The sequence below is a fragment of the Parasteatoda tepidariorum genome, chromosome 9 (assembly GCF_982258835.1).
Source record: "Parasteatoda tepidariorum strain Cologne lab strain chromosome 9, Ptep-v5.0, whole genome shotgun sequence".
NCBI classification, from domain to species: domain Eukaryota; kingdom Metazoa; phylum Arthropoda; class Arachnida; order Araneae; family Theridiidae; genus Parasteatoda; species Parasteatoda tepidariorum.
Window position 1 is genome coordinate 71,560,856 of NC_141763.1, and position 20,359 is coordinate 71,581,214.

Below are 20,359 nucleotides of genomic sequence, written 5' to 3' on the forward strand. Positions count from 1 at the left end.
GGAAAAAACTTTCAAAACTAAAAAATTTTCTTTAACAAATAATTTAAAACATATCATTTAACCCATTTAATAATATTTCCAAATAATATAATCCTCAATAATGCTTGTTATAAACTTTTTTTTTTTTTTTAAATGTAATATGTAAGATTTTTTTTCAAGAAATATATATATATATATTTTCAAATTTTAAAACTTATAATTGATTTTATTACAGTGGAAATATTTTATGAAATCTAGCAATACAATAGTTTAAAATCGTATTGTTAAATTTCACCAAATCCTATTTTTTTAAACTTGTTATTGATAACATTTTTGTAGATACTACAGAAAGTATAGCCATTAAAATTACTTTTAAACCCACATGCTATTGTCCAACAAAATACAAAAAATCATTTTGCAATAATTTTTAACAGTTAAAAAAAAAATTTAACTTTTTACAGGTTAATCGGGTAAGTGATATGTTATAAGAGAACAGTTTAAGAAATATTTAGTTATAAAATAATCTAAATTTCATGTATTGAAATAAATATCTATTGCATTTTAGATATAATTTTGAGTAATAAAAATTCTTATAATATAACTTATTTTATAAAAAATTCTCATCATATCAAGCATTAAACAAAAACTTGTCTATTTGTATTACAACTTACAAATAAAGTAATTTAAGTATACATCAGGTAAAATTCAGTGATATGGGTCCTACAGTCCAGTTCTTCAGAATTTTAAGAGCCCCCCTTTTCCAGGAGGTATTAAAAATTATATAATGGAAAGAAGCCTCGTAAGGCTACAGGTAAAAACTTATGAATGCTGCTTTTTGTGTATGAGTAAATAATTTAGTAATTTTGAATAATATACATCATGCAAACTCTTAAATTTACAAACACTATAATAAAAGCTCTAAAAGTAACACTTGACAAATGCAAACAATCATTTACCATTGGATGGATAACGTCCACTATCTTTACAAAGCACAGGATGATATTGCGATTTAACATTATATGGGTAATCTTTTGGGAAGACACTATGATTGACCATACCTTTATAACCCATTGGACTAGTTTGAGAATTACTGTTTGTTTGTTTTACACTCGGAGATGACGTATTCACAACTGAAGGCCAATTAGATGGGAAAAATGGGGGTATCACATAAGGGGAGAACTGTGAATGGCGTGCATTGCTGGGCATGTACATATTTTTGGCAATGTCTTTGGAGTACGATCCGGGTGGAATAGAATTCATAAGGCCTGGTGGCATTTTACTGTGCGTGCTTCCAGGAAACATAGTAGCTGGGGGCATTCCAATAGGGGGCCCAGATACTGGAGGTGTGGACATAACTGGGGGTACGCTTCTTCTATCAGATGAATAGTTACGTCGCAACGCCTCTTCGGCAGCTAAATCTTGAAGAGCCAGAAGAGTGGGTAATGGTTTAAGAGATGAATGCATGTATGAAGTAGTTTGTTGAGACGAGGGGTTTGGAGATAAGGGAAGGGGTGGCGTGATGTTTTCGATTCCATTGTCCGTGCTCGCATTGGATTTCTTTTTCACAGACAAATCCAGGCATACACCTTCTTCTGGTATGGAAGTTATCAGGGGCACAGGTGGGGGTGGTGTCCGAGGTCTAGGAGCTGGAATGGACTTCTTCTTAACACTAAGATCGAGGACAGCATATTCATAGTCATTGTGCGTAGAAGCTGTCGTCTTGGGTAAATCACTCATGGGTGGTGTGACATATGTTTGTTGTCTTACAAATGGTGATGGTGAGGGACTGGGATTGACAGGGGGTAACATGGTTGGTACTATATTGTTGATTTTGTGACGCTTTGGTTGATTATAATAGGGAACATTTGGATAGAACTCTTGTTTCATGTTAGAATGAATAGTTTGATGATGGTATTTTGCAGCACCTTTCGGAATACCACTTGCGTTCGACATCACAGAGTTGTTGTATGCAACGGGGGATGGATGGAGTGATTTTTGATGTGCCATACTGGCTCTAGATTGAGGATTGAAATTCCCATTTGTGCTGTCAGAATTTCGATGGCGGTGAGAACTCGAGTACTTTGATCGAGGGGACTTTGAACTGTTTGTCGTACTGGAGTGCTTTCCTTTTACATTATTTACTGGCACCTTGCTGGTTCCAACAGCCCCAGGTGTCTTACAACTGGAAGGCATCATAACTTTATCATGAAGTTCCATAGTCTTTTCAATGGCAGTGGTTGGTGTTTTACAAGCGACCACTTCATGCACTCCTTTTGTCAACCATTCAGCAACCTTGCCAGTTGTAGAGTAGCCTGGCTGATTTGGGAGGAGATTCATTTTTGGACTTGAGAAGGGAACGTTCATTAATCCCTCTTTTGGACCAACGTTTTGATTTATTTCTGGATTGGATTGTTTGGGTGAAAGTGAAGGAGATGGAGAGGTAGCTGCATACTCAGTATGTTGTATGACTGATGGCCTCCTCTGAGGCACAGTGAGTTTCTCATCTGTTGCAGAGGCTTCAGCCGAAACCACACTAGAAGCGGACATAGAGCCGACAGACAGCCTACCCGAATGCATCAAATGGTCACGTGTAATATCTGGTTCAGAGCGTGACCCAACCTTGTAATAAGTTGGGGCTTGCCCTCTTAAATGAGCAGGTACGTAGTTATCCATTCCAGGATATGCAGTTGATTGATAATGTGGCTGATCCGGATTAATGGGATAATTGCACCATGATTTAGCACGATTATCCTGGTAACCTGTTTTACTGGAAGGCGGTGAGAATTTTTTCGAGTTTGGAGTGCCTGCTGATGTTTCTTTGTTGGCTCCACGTTTCTTTGGCTCATTTTTAACTTTTACACTTGGATTTCCATTTGGAGGAAGGAACTTAGATGAACTGAGCTTATTGGAATGAGAGGTGTGACTTATTTCATTATTTACAGTTAGTTTAGGAGGGGTAGAGAGAGCAGGTATATTTTTTTCAACTATAGGTTCAATAGTTTCAGATTTGATTAAGGGTGGTTGTGACAACATGTCTTCTGACTTCACAGAGTCTCCAGCAACTTTATCCTGATTAGCAGGGGAACCATCAGGAACAGGTGTTTTGCATCCACGAGAAGATGAACGAGATTGGCGGACCTGTAAAGGATATAAAAGGTATTAGTTATCAAAAGAGGCAAATTGGTCAGTCACACTATCACAAGATAAATAAGAACAAAATTATTGACTTTTTGACTAACATTTACATCAAAATTTAAAAAAAAAAAATTATTAAGTATGAAACAATTTGTTTAAAACATATTAAGAAAAAATGTAAAAAATGGGATGAATAATTTAATTACAAGATACTAATGAGGTTTTATATGTGTTCACAGTGCAATTGATGTAACTTTCATGTGTTAAGTTTACAACTTAAAAAGTTATTTGTCTGAAATAAAGCTGTTTACTGTCCTATCTGATTTCGAAAAATAAAAAAGTTTGGCACAAAAGTGCATGGAATGTTTTAAGCTTAATTGATTTGAAATCTTGCAATGTACAATTGGTATTCTTTTAATAGCATACCTAAAATGTTTTAATAGTTTAAGATTAATATTTGTTTTGTAGTTAGAAATATATTTTTAAAAATTTTTTAATAAAAATAAAATTTAAATTTTTTGTATTTTAAAAACGATTGAATCAGAAATTTGTCATTTTGTTATAAACCACAATAATCAAGCATAAAAAAAGATATGACATGTGTTTCCCTTAAACAAAACTTTATCAAAAATATGAATCTTGAAACATAAATTCTGCTATTTCCACAAATTTACAAAATTTTGCTATTTCTAAGAGTCATGATAACTCAATGTTCATAAACATTGATTTATATTATACTAATAAAAAAATAATATAAGGATCTAAATTAAAATAATCATTAATTATAAAATAAAAATATACGCACTTCAATTTCTAAAACATAACGCTTGGTTAAATTAATTTAAAAAAGAAACCCTACGTTTTGCTAATATAATCTTATTGTTAGCTATAGATAAAATAGTAATCAATAATGAACGTATTTGAATAATATTTGAAAATAATCAAGGCACAAAATAAACATTATTTAAAAGTATCAAAATTCCAGAAAAAAATCACATTTTGATGGAAAACTGGATGGATTTATAAATGTATCGTGTTTTGCATTAATTTTCTAGACAAGTCATTCGCATTTATGCTAAAATTATATGCTATGCTTATAGTTTAAATTATTATTTATTTTTTACGGTGAACATATTGTTGTTCATTAAGTGTTTTTACAAATAGTTTAGTTACATAATTTTTTAATATATGTAAAAAAAATTCATTATTTTCAATTTCAAAGAATATTAATTCGTGTGTCACAAAGTGAATTCGATTAAGAACACTAAATATGTGTAAGCATTAGTGTTAGTAATTAAAAATATAATGAGTACCCATTTTCTTTCTGCAGCATTTTTTCTGCGGATTTCATCCCATTTTCGTTCTTTTTCTGCAAATGTTTCGCCTTGACCCTTCTATTAAAAAAAAAGAGGAAAATTAGTTATTACAATTAAAATTAAATATATATTAGAAAAATTTAAATTAGACTTAGTTTTGGTTTCCTTACATGCTAAAATTAGTTTATTAAAGTTTTAATCTTTAAAAATGCAATTAAAAATCAAAAAGATTATTTATTTTTATAATGTTTGTTTTGGGGAACACATGTCACGTAACCAATTTTTCTAAGCTAATTATTCAATGAAGAATATGTGAAATTTCTGGCATAAATAATTTTTGCAATTATAAAGCAGAAAATTGTGAACTTATTTTAGGTATATTTTGTAAAAAATTTGAGATTACTTACTAAATAAATGGGTTGTTTATTTTGGTTATAACTCTAAAGTTTGTAAAAAACTTGAAAATATGTTTTGTGGTTACATAATTTAAAAGCATTATTTTAATGAAAACCTTTTGAACCTGAAACGTAATCAACAATAAAAAAAAATATTCGACAAAATTGACTCACAATTTTTTTGTTGCAGAAATTTGCATCAAGAATGCAATTTATATTGCCAAATGGAATTTATTATTAACTGAAATTTTTATTTTCAAATTAGGCCAAATAAATATCAACTAAAGCTCTGTGCTTTATGCCAATGCAAATTACAATTCTTTTCTAAAAGAAGCGGACAAAATTTGTGCTATCAACTTTTTCTTGCATAAAAAAACAGACAAAATTAAAAAGAAGAAAATAATTTAGTTAAAAATACTTTTATATAGGCTAAAAGTGAGAAAATATTTTTCACTCCTACAACAAAAAAAATATTACTTTCGTAATAAATATCTACAACCACGAAAAATTTGCCCATATTTTTTTAAGTGATGTGCTCTATCATTTTAATTTTAGATCAAACAAAAATAAAATTATTTTATCCTTTATAACTGACATGACGAGCTTTAAAATTTATTACATTTTTTTATTTTATTAATTACTCACTTGAATAATAAGGGGTTTAATTGCCTTATTATCATCTTTATCAACATCATCCTTAGCATCTGGCTGCTTTTGTATACTCCATATTGTTTTGCTGTCCTCATCTGAAAACACAGGCTCATTAGCCAACGGCAACTCCTCACAAGCAGAATTAAATTCATTGGAATTGCTATCTTTGCTATTGCTATTTTCTTGGTTGGAATCTGTAAATGCGTAAGCATCTTCCACTTCTGTTGACACAGGATTTGCATTAGTTTCATTTGCTGTATCAGACGCTGGTTCAGTTTTGACTTGAACGCCATCTGTCTTTTCTTCTTCTGTGACAGATTTCTTCACAGACTTCTTTCCTCGCTGAGCCGGTTTATACACTATGCCTGCCATGAACCGTTCAAATGGTAGTAATAGTCTGCAAAAAAGAACAATTTTTTTTATCTTCATGGCAGTAGTCATAAATAGATAGAAATCACTATGTAACCCGATTTTAAGGTAATAAGTTTTTAAAAACACTATACAAAAATCTGGCATAAGCAGAAAAAATTTATTCCAGCTGAATAGCGGAAGAATTTATTAAACCGCTATTCGATCAGACGAATATTCAATGTGGCTAAATATAAGGATATCTTAAGAAAAGGAAAAGAAAATTTTAAAATAAAATATGCATCAACTCAAATAATAATTTTTTTAAAAAATGTTGAAAAATTTTGCAGATAAAGAAAATGTTTATATTATTTATATACTCATTTACAGTTTTTATTTTTACTATATGTGTACATTGACAGTTTAACACTCTGCTAAGATTTATATACATATCATGATTGAAGAAAATAATAAAGAAAAACAAAACATTGTTAATTTTATTTTATATCATAACCGTCGTTGAACGGCCAATCCAAATTTTTTTTTGGGTTTATGACAACTAATGTTTAACTACATAGCATTTGAATCCAATCCAAAAGACAAGGGAACTCCTGCATTAATTTTAATCATTTAATTAATAATTTAATTCATAATTATTTTTAATCACTTTCCAAAAAAAAAATCACAATTAAGATCTGTGAGGTTATAAAAAAATTTTTTCTCTATTGTTTAAAGTTCTTAATTTATAAGCAGTATATCAATAAAATCCAAACACATTTTCAAAAACTTTGGGGGTCTGTAGGCAAAAGTGGGAGCCCCACTGGTGGTAACTTCAAACCAAATTTACTTTTAAATTAAATATATTTTTAATATAATATATTTTTAATTTAATACATTTTAACTTATATTATTAAATTTGAACTTATATTTATTTAAATGTTTGTTAACTCATAGTTTAATAGACAATTGCAGAAAAAAATACAATTAAATACTTGCAAACAATATTAAAACAGATGCAAAATTTTTATCTGTGCTTAAACATATCAATAATTTATCAACATTAAAATTGAAATTTATTATTTTTTCTACTTAATATAATTTTAGGTCACTATAATTTAAAAAGATAAATATTTAAAGCATACCGCTCATAATGCCTTCTAGTGCATGTTGCGGCACTGGTACTTCCTGGATTGCCGCCAAGCTCATCATACACATGTTTCCATAACTTCTTGCCTGTTATCTAAAATAAAAATTTCAAAAACTTTTTATATAGAAGATAATTAAAAAAAAAATAATAATACCCCTTTTTTAGAGGCTAAAGAAATATATTCAGAATGCCATAAGACATAAGAAAGAAAAGAAATTTAATTAAGGCTTTCAAAAATCGCAAAAATAAGTTCACTTGACATAATATCCTTTTCATAACACTAATTGTGCATTTGCATGGTTTTAATCATTTTTAAGACTTTTTTTTGTGATAACTTTCTTGGTAGCTTGTGAGAAAATGCATGAGCAACAATAGTTAAACATCATTTATGGTATTGATTAAAAAACTTAAAAGTTTAAGACAGACATACTTTTCTATTAAAAATACTGCCCTAAAAATAAATACAGACAATTAACTAGCATTGCCTTAAACTCTTGAAGCACAACTATAATATTTTTAAAAATAAAATTATATAAATAATGTAGAAAAACAATATAAGCAGCATAAATCTCATATCAGCATCTCAAAGTCTGTCTTTTCTGTACTTCTTAAAGAACTGAAACTATCATCAGTCTATCAGAAAGAAAATATTTATGTTCAACACATTTTATGACTTTTTTTAATATTATGAAACAAAGAAAGTGTTTCTTTCATTGAAACTGACATTAACAGCAGTATTAAAACAATCAAAATTAATTAGTTTAAAAAATTGTTTTGAACTTATTTTTATTCATAATCAGGGGTCTGTCCAGGCCGAATTTACTACCATTTAGCGGTACCTTCAAAAATTCAATTTAAGCCAAAATGGTAGTTTCACAAAATACTTTTTCTTAAAATTTCATTTTTGTATCCTTAAGAAACGATAAGTCTATATTTTTACTATGTTTTTGTGATGATTTTTAATACAATTTTTAATTTTTCACAAATTACGTCTAAATTTTCACAAAATAGGTTCCTCTCAGAAAAACCTAGACAAACCCCTGATAATATAACTAAAAAATACAAATTAATTCACTGTGGAGTGTTATAAACCAGGGTTGGCAGGTTTTTGACATGTGGCAGTTTTTGACAGTTTAAACCATGGTTTAAACCGTCACGTCAAAAACCTCACTGTCAAAAATGTCGAAAATGTCAAAAACCTGTATTCATAAGTGAAATTTAATTAATACATAAAATTTATATATTTTTTAAAGAAGGATAGTGTTTCTAAATATGTTCTAGAAAAAATAAATTTAAAATTTTGAAGAAACACTTATATTTTGAATAGTAACCAAAATCTTGTACTTTTGAAAGCTCACATCTTTTGTAATATTATGTATTCATTTTCATGTGTTATTGAAAATCTGTAGTGATATTATTAAGAAATTTATTTATAACCAAATTTAGTGTATAGTATAGATTATACTAAAAATTAGACATTTTTAAAGATAAACATTAGCAGTTTTGCACATTAGACATCTTTTAAAGAAAAATCTTTTTAATATTCTTTTAAATCTTCTTAATAATCTTTTTAACATAAGACAATACAAATTTAAGTGCTTTCTGTTAAATACACAGGGTAGTTAGTGTCGATTTACAGTATATTCAGCCTATTAATTTACTATGCTGAAAATTTAGTTTATCCAAATACTTGTGAATTTCATTTTGCTGAATACTATATACATAGTTTTGTTGAATATCTAAATATAATTACTTCTATTAATTACTTCGAATAATTACTTCTTCCTTTCAAGATATGCATTATTTGTATTCTTAATACAAGTGGGGGAAAAAAATTAAGAGGTAAAAATTGTTTTAAAATGATAAGTGTAATAATTATAAATAAATATAATAAACAATATGAATTATATTTATCATTATTCACAAATATAACTACTTTTAAATTCAAATTAACATACTGGATAATAAAGATATTCGGTATAACATTAAAAAAATTTTTCATACACTTGTATCAAGTTTGTATTTATACAACATAACTTGTAAGTTCCTTATAAATATTAGTTATATGATCCTTATATGTCAAAAATGCATAGTAATAAACTTTTAATTTTCTTAAGTATCAAAAAAAAATTTTTTTTTTTCAAAATATAAATATTTAAAAAAATTTTGTGCAAAATTTTTCTGCACATGCATTTGAATATAAATTACTGAGATTTTAAATCTGTTATTTTACCTTAATTTTAATTAAAAAAATATTTTAAAACCTGCTGATTACTATAGTATAATTAAATTTCAATATAATGCATGGCAACTGTTGGTAGTTTTGAAGTTTATATATTTTTTTGGCAAACTTTAGTTTTTGACATTTTTGACGGGTTTTTGACGGTTTAAACCAGTAATATACCCTTGTCATGTCAAAAACCACTTTTTGACGTCAAAAACCCAACCCTGTTATAAACACTTAGCTAATTAAGATACAATATAAACAACAGTAACCAGTTATGTAATTATTAAAGTAAAGTATATTTAACTATTATTATGCAGTTTGTTTAATTATTATTATGTAGTTTATTTAATTATTTAGTTTATTTAATTATCATATAGTTTGATTAATTATAATGTAGTCTGTTTAATTGTGATAAGTTATGTAAATGTCACACTTACATTATCATAACCACCAAGTTTTTGTGCAAAAGAGTAGAATACATACAGGTCAACTAAAATAAAATATAAAAACATATTTTAGTTACTTTGATTTGTACACAGTCAAAAAAGAGAAATAAATAAATGAAGACATACTTTGCTTAAATCCTAAATGAGGTACTCTATGAATTGGAGTATTCCTCTTTTTCATAAATTTAAACAACCTCTGCAGGAATTCTTGCTCATTTTTGACTGGTGGTTGCTTCAAACCATTGGCCTTTTGATTATTCTGAAACACAAATTCAGAAGTCATACAAAGCTATACATACAAACGTATTGTAGTTAAAAAATAATAAATTCATAGTTTAGAAATTAGGTAAACACGTGAATACAAATATATAGTTTAGCGCTTAAATACATTTTGATTACTTCACATTATAAAGTCATCAAATGCATAGAAAAATTATAAATTTTAAACTATTAGATCTTCAAAATATGTTCGTTTGTTTGATCGTACAATCATAGGACATTTCATTGACCATTTTTTATTTTTTATTATTTAATATTATAAATAGATAGTGATGAAAATTATAATTGCATTGATTTTGTATTATTGTAGTATTGCTCTAACATCATGATCAAATCACCTGATTTTTTTTAAAAAAAATAAATCATTAGGTAAAAAATAAAAATAATTTTTTTTTTACAATATCACTATATATATATATATATGTAATGAAAAGGGGATAAATGATGTAAATTATCATAATTCAAAAAATAAATAAATAAACATATAAGAGTGACAGGAAACTTTTAAATTATGAATTTTCCATTAGTTGTGTGTATAATAATTTGCTGGTCCATTTAGTTTTCAGTTTATTTAAATACAAGTATTTTTAAAACATAATTAAATACGCAGTTCGCGTATATCAATAATAAAAAAAGACTTATTTTGCATAGAAATTTTCCCCCCATCCATTAGTATATTCTGATCCCCCCCCCCCCCGGGCTTTAAAATTTTCAGATATTTAGTTTGAACAAAAACTAACCATAATTTTATTTATTCAGTGATCAGTTTGTAATAATTAAATTTATAACATTTCAGTCAGAAATATCAACTATTTTAGCTACATTATTGTTTTTAAATAATTATTATTATTACTAATGCATTTTATCAGATGATTTGGCTGGTAAATGTAAGAAAATAAAAAAATCTGAATTAAATCAAAGAATCTATTTTTTAAAAAGAAAAACATGATTTTTGCCAAACCCGTTTATAACTACTATTTATAATTATTATTTTTAAATTTATCATGGTTCAATAATTAAATAATTATTGATAAGTTTACAATTAATGTTCCTAATATTTTCACAGTCATCAATAAATAATATTTATTTCATTTATGGTTATTTAGTTTCACTAATTTAGTGATAAAATAAAACAATTCAAATATATAATTTTTAGCAATATTTTATGAGCTGTATTAAGCACAATTTTCAAGGTCTTTTATAAATTACATGAATAAAAGTTTGGCATGACTTAAAAATTTTTCGGAAGGGGGGGGGGCATAATTTTCAAAAAAGAAGAAAAAAAAGAGAGAGATCAATCTCAGCGAGATCTTTTTAAGCAACAAACCTTAATGAGATCTTTGATTTCTTCAGAAGCTATGGATTCAGGTGAAGTGCTCCTGGCATTCTTTGGCTTTTTCTTTTTACGTTTGGCTTTCAGTACTGGGGCTAAATAGTAACAAAAACATTTAGTTAATAAAAAGCATTATATCAGTTATTTTTTGCTCTATATTTACTAAAACATATTTTTTTATAAAAAGAATTAAGATTTAAGTATAAAAAAGATTTAAAAATTTTTTTTACAGCAAAATAGTTATAACATTGAAAAATATTAAATAAAGAAGAAATCAAGCACATATGAAGTAATTTTCATACTGGAAGAACATGGCACAATTGATGCAGAAAGCTATTTGTGGTCTTGGGGAGAAAAAGAGGCACGTGTCTTCAGCTATTAAACTTTTAAATGTACTAATGTATGAAACAAATTGTGCAAACAATTCTAAGTATGATACTTATAAGTTCTGCATTAAACAATTTAAATAAAAATAAATGTCCTAAAGGCTCAAAGGCACTAGAAAAATATTCCTGCAACAGCCTGTTGAAAGAGGCACGTGTCTTCAGCTATTAAACTTTTAAATGTACTAATGTATGAAACAAATTGTGCAAACAATTCTAAGTATGATACTTATAAGTTCTGCATTGAATAATTTAAATAAAAATATATGTCCTAAAGGCTCAAAGGCACTAGAAAAATATTCCTGCAACAGCCTGTGGCATGCCAAGGGGTAATGGAGGTTAAGGATGTACAATTTTAAAACCAATGGTACATGATTGTGGCAATGGAGTTGGTATTGCATACAGGCCAAATTTACTATTTAAACAAGCTGGTGCCACCAGAAACATAACCGAGGGAAAGTTTAAAGGGGATCTGTCCCCCAAAAAAATTTCCTTACAAGATTGAATACTATATTATTATCACAATATACATATACGTATATGCATATGATTAGAAATTTTCTAAAAAAATATTTGGATCTCCCCCTCCCCCACACACACACAAATATTGTAATCCAAATACGGGTCTCTGAAAACAAATGCAACAATTCAAAGATTATTACATATTTTAATTTGAAATTGACAAAAACTTTTTAAACTAGTTACCTAAGTATTCACAGTTAAGTTCATGGTGGGCAAGCTCATCATGTTCAAACATGTCTCTGCAGAATAAAACATGTGTCTTGTTACTCGGAGGGGCAAAGCCACCCAAAGCAAGGACCATGTCATTTTGCAACCATTCATTGGGATCTCCGCCATCAAGACGTCGTAAAATGGTCCGATATCGGCAGTATGATTGATATGATAATACAAGAACTTTTGTATCCTTTGATTCATCATCTAAAAAATAATTATATTTTTATAATAACCATTAAAAAAACATATTTCATTAAATAAAAAAGGTAATTGGAAAAAAAAAATTTATATTACGTTATTTTGCTTTTTACCCTTGAGAAACTAGTGGGGGAGTTTTATGCATTTTACTGAGTTTTGGAAAAATCAACTGTATAATGTAGATCGTCAAAAAACCATTTTTAAAATTTGTAAAAAAAAATTTTGGCTCAGAAGAAATGTTCTTTATGGTATAGAAATTCAAGATGATTGATTAATAATTTACATAATTTTGTACGTTAAGAGTTATAGCCTTTATTTAAGTGTTACTTTAAATTACTTTAGATTCTTGGAGAAAAAAAAAATTGCAATACTAATTTTACCTACAAATATTCCAAAATAAATAAATAAATAATTTCTTTTAAGAAATACATTTTCTCCCTCAAACAAAAATCAAAGATCTTGTTTTAGTCTTAATAGCATTATTAATGAAAGCTAATTAAAATAAATCAGATGTCAAGAGATGCTATAGAATTAGCATAATTACAAACTATTTAAAAAAAAACTGTTTAGATTTAAAATTAAACATACAGTAAGATATTTAAATATTATACTATTCTATAATCAAATATAAAAAAAATAAATTCAAAACTAAATTACAGTTGCTGAATGTAAATTTTAAAAATTCTTACATAACAAATTTAATCAACAAAAGAAAATAATTTATACGAAGAAAATAACCAAAAAAAGAAATAAATAAAATTACAAATAAACAAAAGTTAGTTATAATTAAAACTAAATTAGATTTTAAAGTGCAAGAAATCAAAAAATAAAGAAAAACTATTCCATGTACAAAATCCTAAATGTTTCAACTCATTCTGCCTTGAATAATACTCAGCAAAATATATAATGCCGTTTATTATGGAAATGAAAATGAATTATTCATAAAGATTCATTCAAAATTATTCAATTTTTCTCCCATTGCCCGTTATCAGTTTATCTCCATAGCTTATGTGATAGTGGGGATATATCATATTTTGAAAGGAAACAAGTATTTGAAATTCAATTACTGATAATAACAATGCAACATAAAACTTGAAAGAATATCACAATTGGCTGGATATTAATATTTAATAATAATGTAACAGTTTGAAAAATCTTTCATATTTCTGTAAAAAAAAATTTGATCAAATACTACATTACTTCACATCATAATAGGTATATGCAATTATTAGATAAGTAATTCGCCTCCGAATTATAACATCGACATTAAATATTTAAAGAATAACATAGCTGTAGTTGTATGGTAATAAAATGAAGATAAGATTATTTAGAAAAGGCAGGACTTTTACAATGTTTAATACTCTGTATGTATAGTTTAATATGACTTTAAATTATTATGATATGCACAATAAGCAAGAGTAACAATAAAAAGCGTATCAGGTTCTATAAATGATTTATTTCATAGTTAGAATGTGTTAAGTCCACGGCTTAAATAATTAATATTATGATTAGGTTTAAATTATTATATATTAAGGGTGGAAGAAATTTATGGGTGCTGTATTCACCTTACAGCAAAATTGTATTCTAAGATGGTTATAGCTTTCAGAAGCAATACATAAGAAAGAATGGAATGGGAAGTTTTTTACATTCCATGTTTTCACCAAATCTTGCTCCCTCACAAATTGTGAGATAGGATTAAGAGGTAGGTTCTTTAAAAGGTCTCAAAAACTACACCGGAGTACAAAAGATTTTTCTTTAGAATTACATAATGTCTTTTGTACTATTACCATAAGAAAATTACATCTTAGATAATCGGGGGGGGGGGGGGTCAGCAGGGATTACATTGAGGGAAGAGAACTCTAAAAAAAAAGATTACGGGATTTAGGAACAGCTCCTTCAAGCAAATGTTCTAATGTGCATTTAAGTTAAAAATTTCAGACCATCTGAAAAGTCATTAAATTAGATAATGAATTTAACAATTTCAGAATAGATGCAAAAGATGAAAATGCGTATGAGAAAATAGACTTCGATCTATCTATTTTATGTAAAAAATAAACAAATATATAGAGAGAGAGACTTTTTTTTTATAAACGCTTAATTATTTTTTTAACACGAAATTTCTAAAATTTACAATTCAATAAAGACATTTTACTTTTCCTTGAAAGGAAAACGCAACCTATTTGTTAACAGTTCATTTAGTCAATTCTAATTGCGTTTCAAATGCAATATAAATTTGAAGAATAACCTCGTTAACTGAGATGAAGTACGCTAAAGTGTAAACAATGATCCGATCATTTAATAAATGCGAGAAGCTGTGAAAGTGAAAGCTGGACATTTTCTTCCAAAAGCACATCCACCATATAATCCCTCTGAAAATATGTCATCAACGTTGATAAATCATCTCTTCTCACAAGCGATTTTGTAATCATAATTCAAAAGTAGAGTTTAGTCGCCTGACATTGGCCGCTTTTAAAATAGATTTTCGCTCGCTTAACTAATCTTTCTAGACAACACGGAAAGAAAAGTTGATTCTGATGATTATCTAGAATTTAGCAACGTAGAAAGAATAGAATAAAGATACTAGATTTAAAATAAGATTTTACAGGGATAAGTTCAGAAAATTAAGGAGTTAAGATTTTATTAAATCCAGGTACAAGCGTAGTTTAATATGAAAACGTAACAACTGAATTAAACTGTCTAGAAATTTTCTCAATAGTTAATTCAAATATTATTATAATAATGAAACGTTAATTTATAAAAATATTTTTAAAAAATGGCAAATCATACGGGTCGAGTGCTTGCAATGCAATAAAGTTGATTGTTTAAAATGCTTTTTTTATTTATAATCTGCATGATTTTTCTTTAGAATTTTTAAAGAATGTAATAAGTAAAATAAATTTAAAAAAAAAAAATTTCCCATACATAAATATAAAGTGATATTAACAAATTTAGTTTCTTCAAAGGGATTTCACGCCAAAATGTAAAAAGCGGTTCAAAATAAAAAATAAAAAAACTGGAATTCAAGCATCTTTCATATCAATTAAAAGGCAATAAAATTTTTTTTATTTTGTTACTAGTAGTAACAAAATTACATGTGTTTTACATGTGTTTTCACTACAGCGCGAGAACGCGAGACTCTCGCATATTTTTTTCTTTTCTCGCATTAAAAAATGATTACCGCGAGAAATTCGAGCATTCTATAAACTAATTTCAAAATTCGCGAATTTCTCGCATTTTGAAAAAAATTTCTCATTGCGCCATTTAGAATAAAATCCGTTACATTTTTCTTCCTGGATCTTTCATTATTTTCAACATCTGCCCCATTATCTAGCTTCCCTATTTACCAGTATTGTTCAGAACCTTTAAGAACAACAGAACACCATCCCTCCGAACCACGAAACCTCTTTCAGAACGCATTTCTCTGCAACCACGTGTTTACCGAAGTTAAGGTTTCTCCATGTAAGAAGTTCAAATTTTTTGCCCATTAATGTAAGATGGACAAATACCTTGAAAAGGCAATATCTTCTACTCCGAAACGGACAAATGAAAATGAAACAAATGTGGGTAGAAACGATCAAAACGAAACAAACACTCATTTGAGCAACCTAATGAGAATAGCTGATGAAAAAGTAGATGTAGAACATTTTGCATATGATGATGCAGCAAAAATATTCAATGCTTTAAAAATTAGAAGATGTTAAAAATGTATTATAATTAAAGAAATGATTTTTTTTCAAGTCTCTTTGTGCTTTTTATTTTTAGAAATCTCACTTAACTTTCTGAAATCTCACCCTGTTTTTGAGAAAGGGTGAGAAATTCTCACCCATTTTTTTTCTGCGATGAAAACACTGTAAACAGCGATCCGTGATTTATTTATTTCATCTGTTTCGCATTTTTTTTTTAAATTTATTTATTTAATAGCCGTTGAAATATTTTATTGATTTCTTAAATTGCTGGTTTTCAGATGAAAAAATTTTCTTCAACGCTCTCTAATTTTTATTTAGGTTTTTATTTATAAATATACTCCCGTTACAGTGCATAAAATTTTTATGATTACTAAAGTTAGATTGCAAAATACAATTTGTTAATTACTAAATTATAAAGAATCTTAAGTTTAATCTAATTTTTTATTTAAAACAAGGTGAAATCATTATATTATATAACCTTGTTGTTGATATATATAAATGCTTTCGGCATTGTAGGGTTAATGGGATATTTAAGAGAAAAAATAAAATAATATTAATACACTTAAAATTATGTATAATGATATTCATTTATACTGGTTAAAATGGTTTGAAAGATATATCTGAAAATTGTTAAATAAATTTCACAGTTTCACGATTTTTACAACCATATTACAATTAGAAAACATTTTACTTTGGTTTTAGTTAGATTATCCGCTGAAAAAAGTAACGTTTATTGTTTTTAATCTTCTATTAGACAACTTAAGAGAAAAAAAAGGGGGGACAAAAAAAAAAACAGAAAGAGGTCATAGTCAATTAAGCCCAATTACAGAGAAAGCAAGCTTCACCCTCACCTTGAAAACGCTAAAGAGGGAGATGATAGGAAAAAAAATAAGACAAAGACGAGAGAAAAAAAATCAGCTGGGTCAAGTAAAAAATAACTTTATAAGGGGAACAGGTTTCTTTTTTTCCACTCGTTTCTCCACCGCCAGTTTCACAGATTAATGATCAGATAAAAGAAAGAGATAAAAAAAAAGTACAACAATGACGTTTAAGATCAGGACAAAAAAGGAAGCTAAATAAATTGAAAAGGACAATTTCTTTTGAATAAGTACACGCAGGAGTTAAAAAAAAGATAGAGCAGTTTTAATTTTATAAACAAAGAGATATTTTAAAAGGTAGTATTTTCTGGATAATCAAAAGATAAATATTTTAGTGAAACTAATTGTTTTTAAGCAATAATTCTCTAAAAACGATAATATTAAAAACAATAATAATTATGTATTACTGTTATTATACAGTAGAAAACAATCACGTTGCTTAAAATTAGTAAATAGTTAATAAAAAGTAGTACTAGTAACATACATAGTTAATTGTATGCGTCTGAAAGTAGATACGTACATTGTTTGTGAAAACAAAAGTAAAAGATTTAGCACTTCGAGGACAGTGACTTTGCTTTCACTCTTAGAAGCTCCATAAGTTCAAATCCGAGCACAAGATCGCTAGGATTTTTTGGGCCCGAGCCCGCTAATTCAGTATGTGGAAATTCATGACTATATTTAGTTAAAATTTATGGAGAAAATTTTTTTAAATAAAATATAATATTCAGATTACTTACATATGGTAAAGATATAACATATAAAGATGTAACATTTAACATCGATTGTAAGAAAATTTAACGCCTACTAATTTTTACACCATTTCTTTATACTTAAATACTGAAGAAAAAATTTTTTTGTAAATTTGTTTAGTTTGAAAGAAGTATCAATTTTCATGAATACTTTGTCATTGTCTGTCGCGCTAACTACAATTGCCAAGGTTGCAAATAGATTTCAAACTTGCAAAATTAAAAATAAAAATTCGAATTCATTAAAAACAAATCAAATCTTAAAAATAATAATATAAACTTGTATTGCAACCTAAATATTTTTTAAGTTAAAATTGCAAGCACCTCAGCTTATTAGATACCATAAAGAACCCTTCAAATATAACGCAAGCTTCTTTATTGTGATTTCAGACCTTGTGAGCAAAATTAAACAAATCGCAAACCTTGTCCCTAATACTTACTCAGAAGTTTTTTTTTCTTTTCTGCCAAACTGAATATTTTCGTAATTTTAAAGGGATTTCTTTCTTCATTAGTTCACAAGTAATTTATTCACAAGGCATTTATTCAAAATAATCTAAATGTATAAATGCATACATGAATAAAGTTTAAGAGAATACGAACTATTTCATAACGATCTGTATTCTTTCGATATATTGCATATTAACTCAGAAACATTAGTGATTAAATAGTATAAAGTTAGTAACAGAAATAGCACCTTTAACGAAAATTTATTTGACTTAGATTTAAATTGAGGTCGAATTGAGAGGAGAAGGAAGAAAAAAAATCTGATTTATAAATCTGGCTTTTTTTCTTTTAAAGATGTCCTCCTTTATCTCAGGAGACATCCAGTTATTCCAATTTTATTATTGAATCCAAAGCAACGATTGGCTCCTAGCGGTAATTACAATTTCCTGCCGCCTGCAAATCCATACGTGAGATGACTCTTAAAGAAAAAGAACTCCGCGCCTCTGTTTTTGTTTCTTACAAAAAATATCGTTTTCATTATTTAATCGAGTTCTACAGAGCAGGATGCAAACAACTCTTCAACGCTCTTTTATATATTTTTTTATAATGAAACCGACCTTGGTTTTTCCTCGCTTTTTGTGCGTCATTGTCCTTTTTAAGCATCTGCGTAGTATGGAATATATAATGTGGTGACATTAAGATTTATGAATATCATTAAATGAAATATTAATAAATAAAAAAAAAGATTCTTCGATAGCGTTCAAAGGTGGCATTAATTAATATACCTGGGGGATTTTTGAATGTCAATATATAACTTTTAATAGTTTTTATGTTTTAATTTTAATTTGAATAATGCGGGCATTTCAGTTTCACGACTTTCGAATAATGTTAATTAGTTTTATTGTCTATTAAAATTAAATACTTTGTTTCTTAGAAAAACAATTTGGGAGCGAAATTCAATGCGCATATTGATATAATAATTAACCCAAATTTAAAATCATGTCACTTTGGAAGTAGAGAGCTTTTCTTAAAAATTCGTAAATAAATAATAACAGAAATTTAGTATTGTGAAACTTCAAACGAAATTATAGTATTCGGTAATAGCCATAAGACAACTATAATTTAATAACATTTCATTTAAAAAAAAAAAACTAACAGTGCATTTACTGCTTTATGAATAACGCTGTATACACAAATTTATACTTATTTCAATTAAACTTATTTTGAAGTTATTAGTCCTATTATATGTTAATTTTTAAAAAATTACATTAGTTTTGTATTATAATTGATAAAAAATGCGTATTTTCATTTCGATTTTACTTCATCAAGCAAAAATACTTTTAGATTCAAAACAATATAACTGTAATAACATACCAACATGATATGGGTTATTACGAACTATAACCAATTAATTTGACAAAACCATTTTAATGTTTTTGTTTAGTTGTTCTTCGTTAATAAAATTATAAATAAATATGTAGTAAGCGTTGGAGCGCGCAAGCAGTCACGCCACACTTCGCGAAATCTAGAACATAAAAGAAAAAGCGACGCAGACGATAATGGGAAGCATCAAAATAGAAATATTACCTTGAGTGGCAATATCCCTAACATTTTCCTCTTTCACATCGGTTGCTTTTTTCTTGTCGCAATCCCCTTCGTCAACAGCGGGATTGCTTTCAGTTTCTGTGGAATTCCGCGAAGGTAGCGTGGAAGAAGAAGTGTCATTATTGTTGTCGTCGTTGAATTGCTCGTCTTTTTCTTCTTTTTTGATGACTATGGTGTCATCGCTGGATACTTCAGATGGGGCCGATGATGGGGGAGAGGGTGCTGAACTTTCAGGTCGGGGAGCGACGATTCCGTGATTCCATTCGACTTCTTCCGTGATCCAGCTCACGAGATCATCTAATTTCAACACGACACGGTCTGAAGCGACCAAAACTTCATCCTAAGGAAACAAAATAAATAAATAAAATCAGCACTGGGAATAATATAAATTATTTACAACACATAAACAGTAATTGAATAAAATATTA

The 20,359-nt window shown here is 27.9% G+C and overlaps 1 protein-coding gene across 2 annotated transcripts in view; it reads right to left on the reverse strand.

Annotated features, from left to right (window-relative positions):
- Window positions 1-222: 222 nt before the first annotated feature.
- LOC107446878 (uncharacterized) overlaps window positions 223-20,359 on the reverse strand; it is an 84,506-nt gene continuing 64,369 nt past the window's right edge. The window contains exons 3-11 of one of the 2 annotated variants that reach the window (XM_016061650.4): window positions 19,914-20,271; window positions 12,345-12,578; window positions 11,251-11,351; window positions 9,771-9,903; window positions 9,636-9,688; window positions 6,967-7,064; window positions 5,471-5,873; window positions 4,428-4,508; window positions 223-3,117 (exon numbers count right to left, since the gene is read on the reverse strand). In XM_016061650.4, coding sequence (XP_015917136.1) covers window positions 928-3,117; window positions 4,428-4,508; window positions 5,471-5,873; window positions 6,967-7,064; window positions 9,636-9,688; window positions 9,771-9,903; window positions 11,251-11,351; window positions 12,345-12,578; window positions 19,914-20,271 — 3,651 coding nt within the window. In that variant the 3' untranslated portion in view covers window positions 223-927. The remainder of the gene's footprint in view (window positions 3,118-4,427; window positions 4,509-5,470; window positions 5,874-6,966; window positions 7,065-9,635; window positions 9,689-9,770; window positions 9,904-11,250; window positions 11,352-12,344; window positions 12,579-19,913; window positions 20,272-20,359) is intronic. The other variant, XM_016061651.4, reaches the window with a different exon arrangement.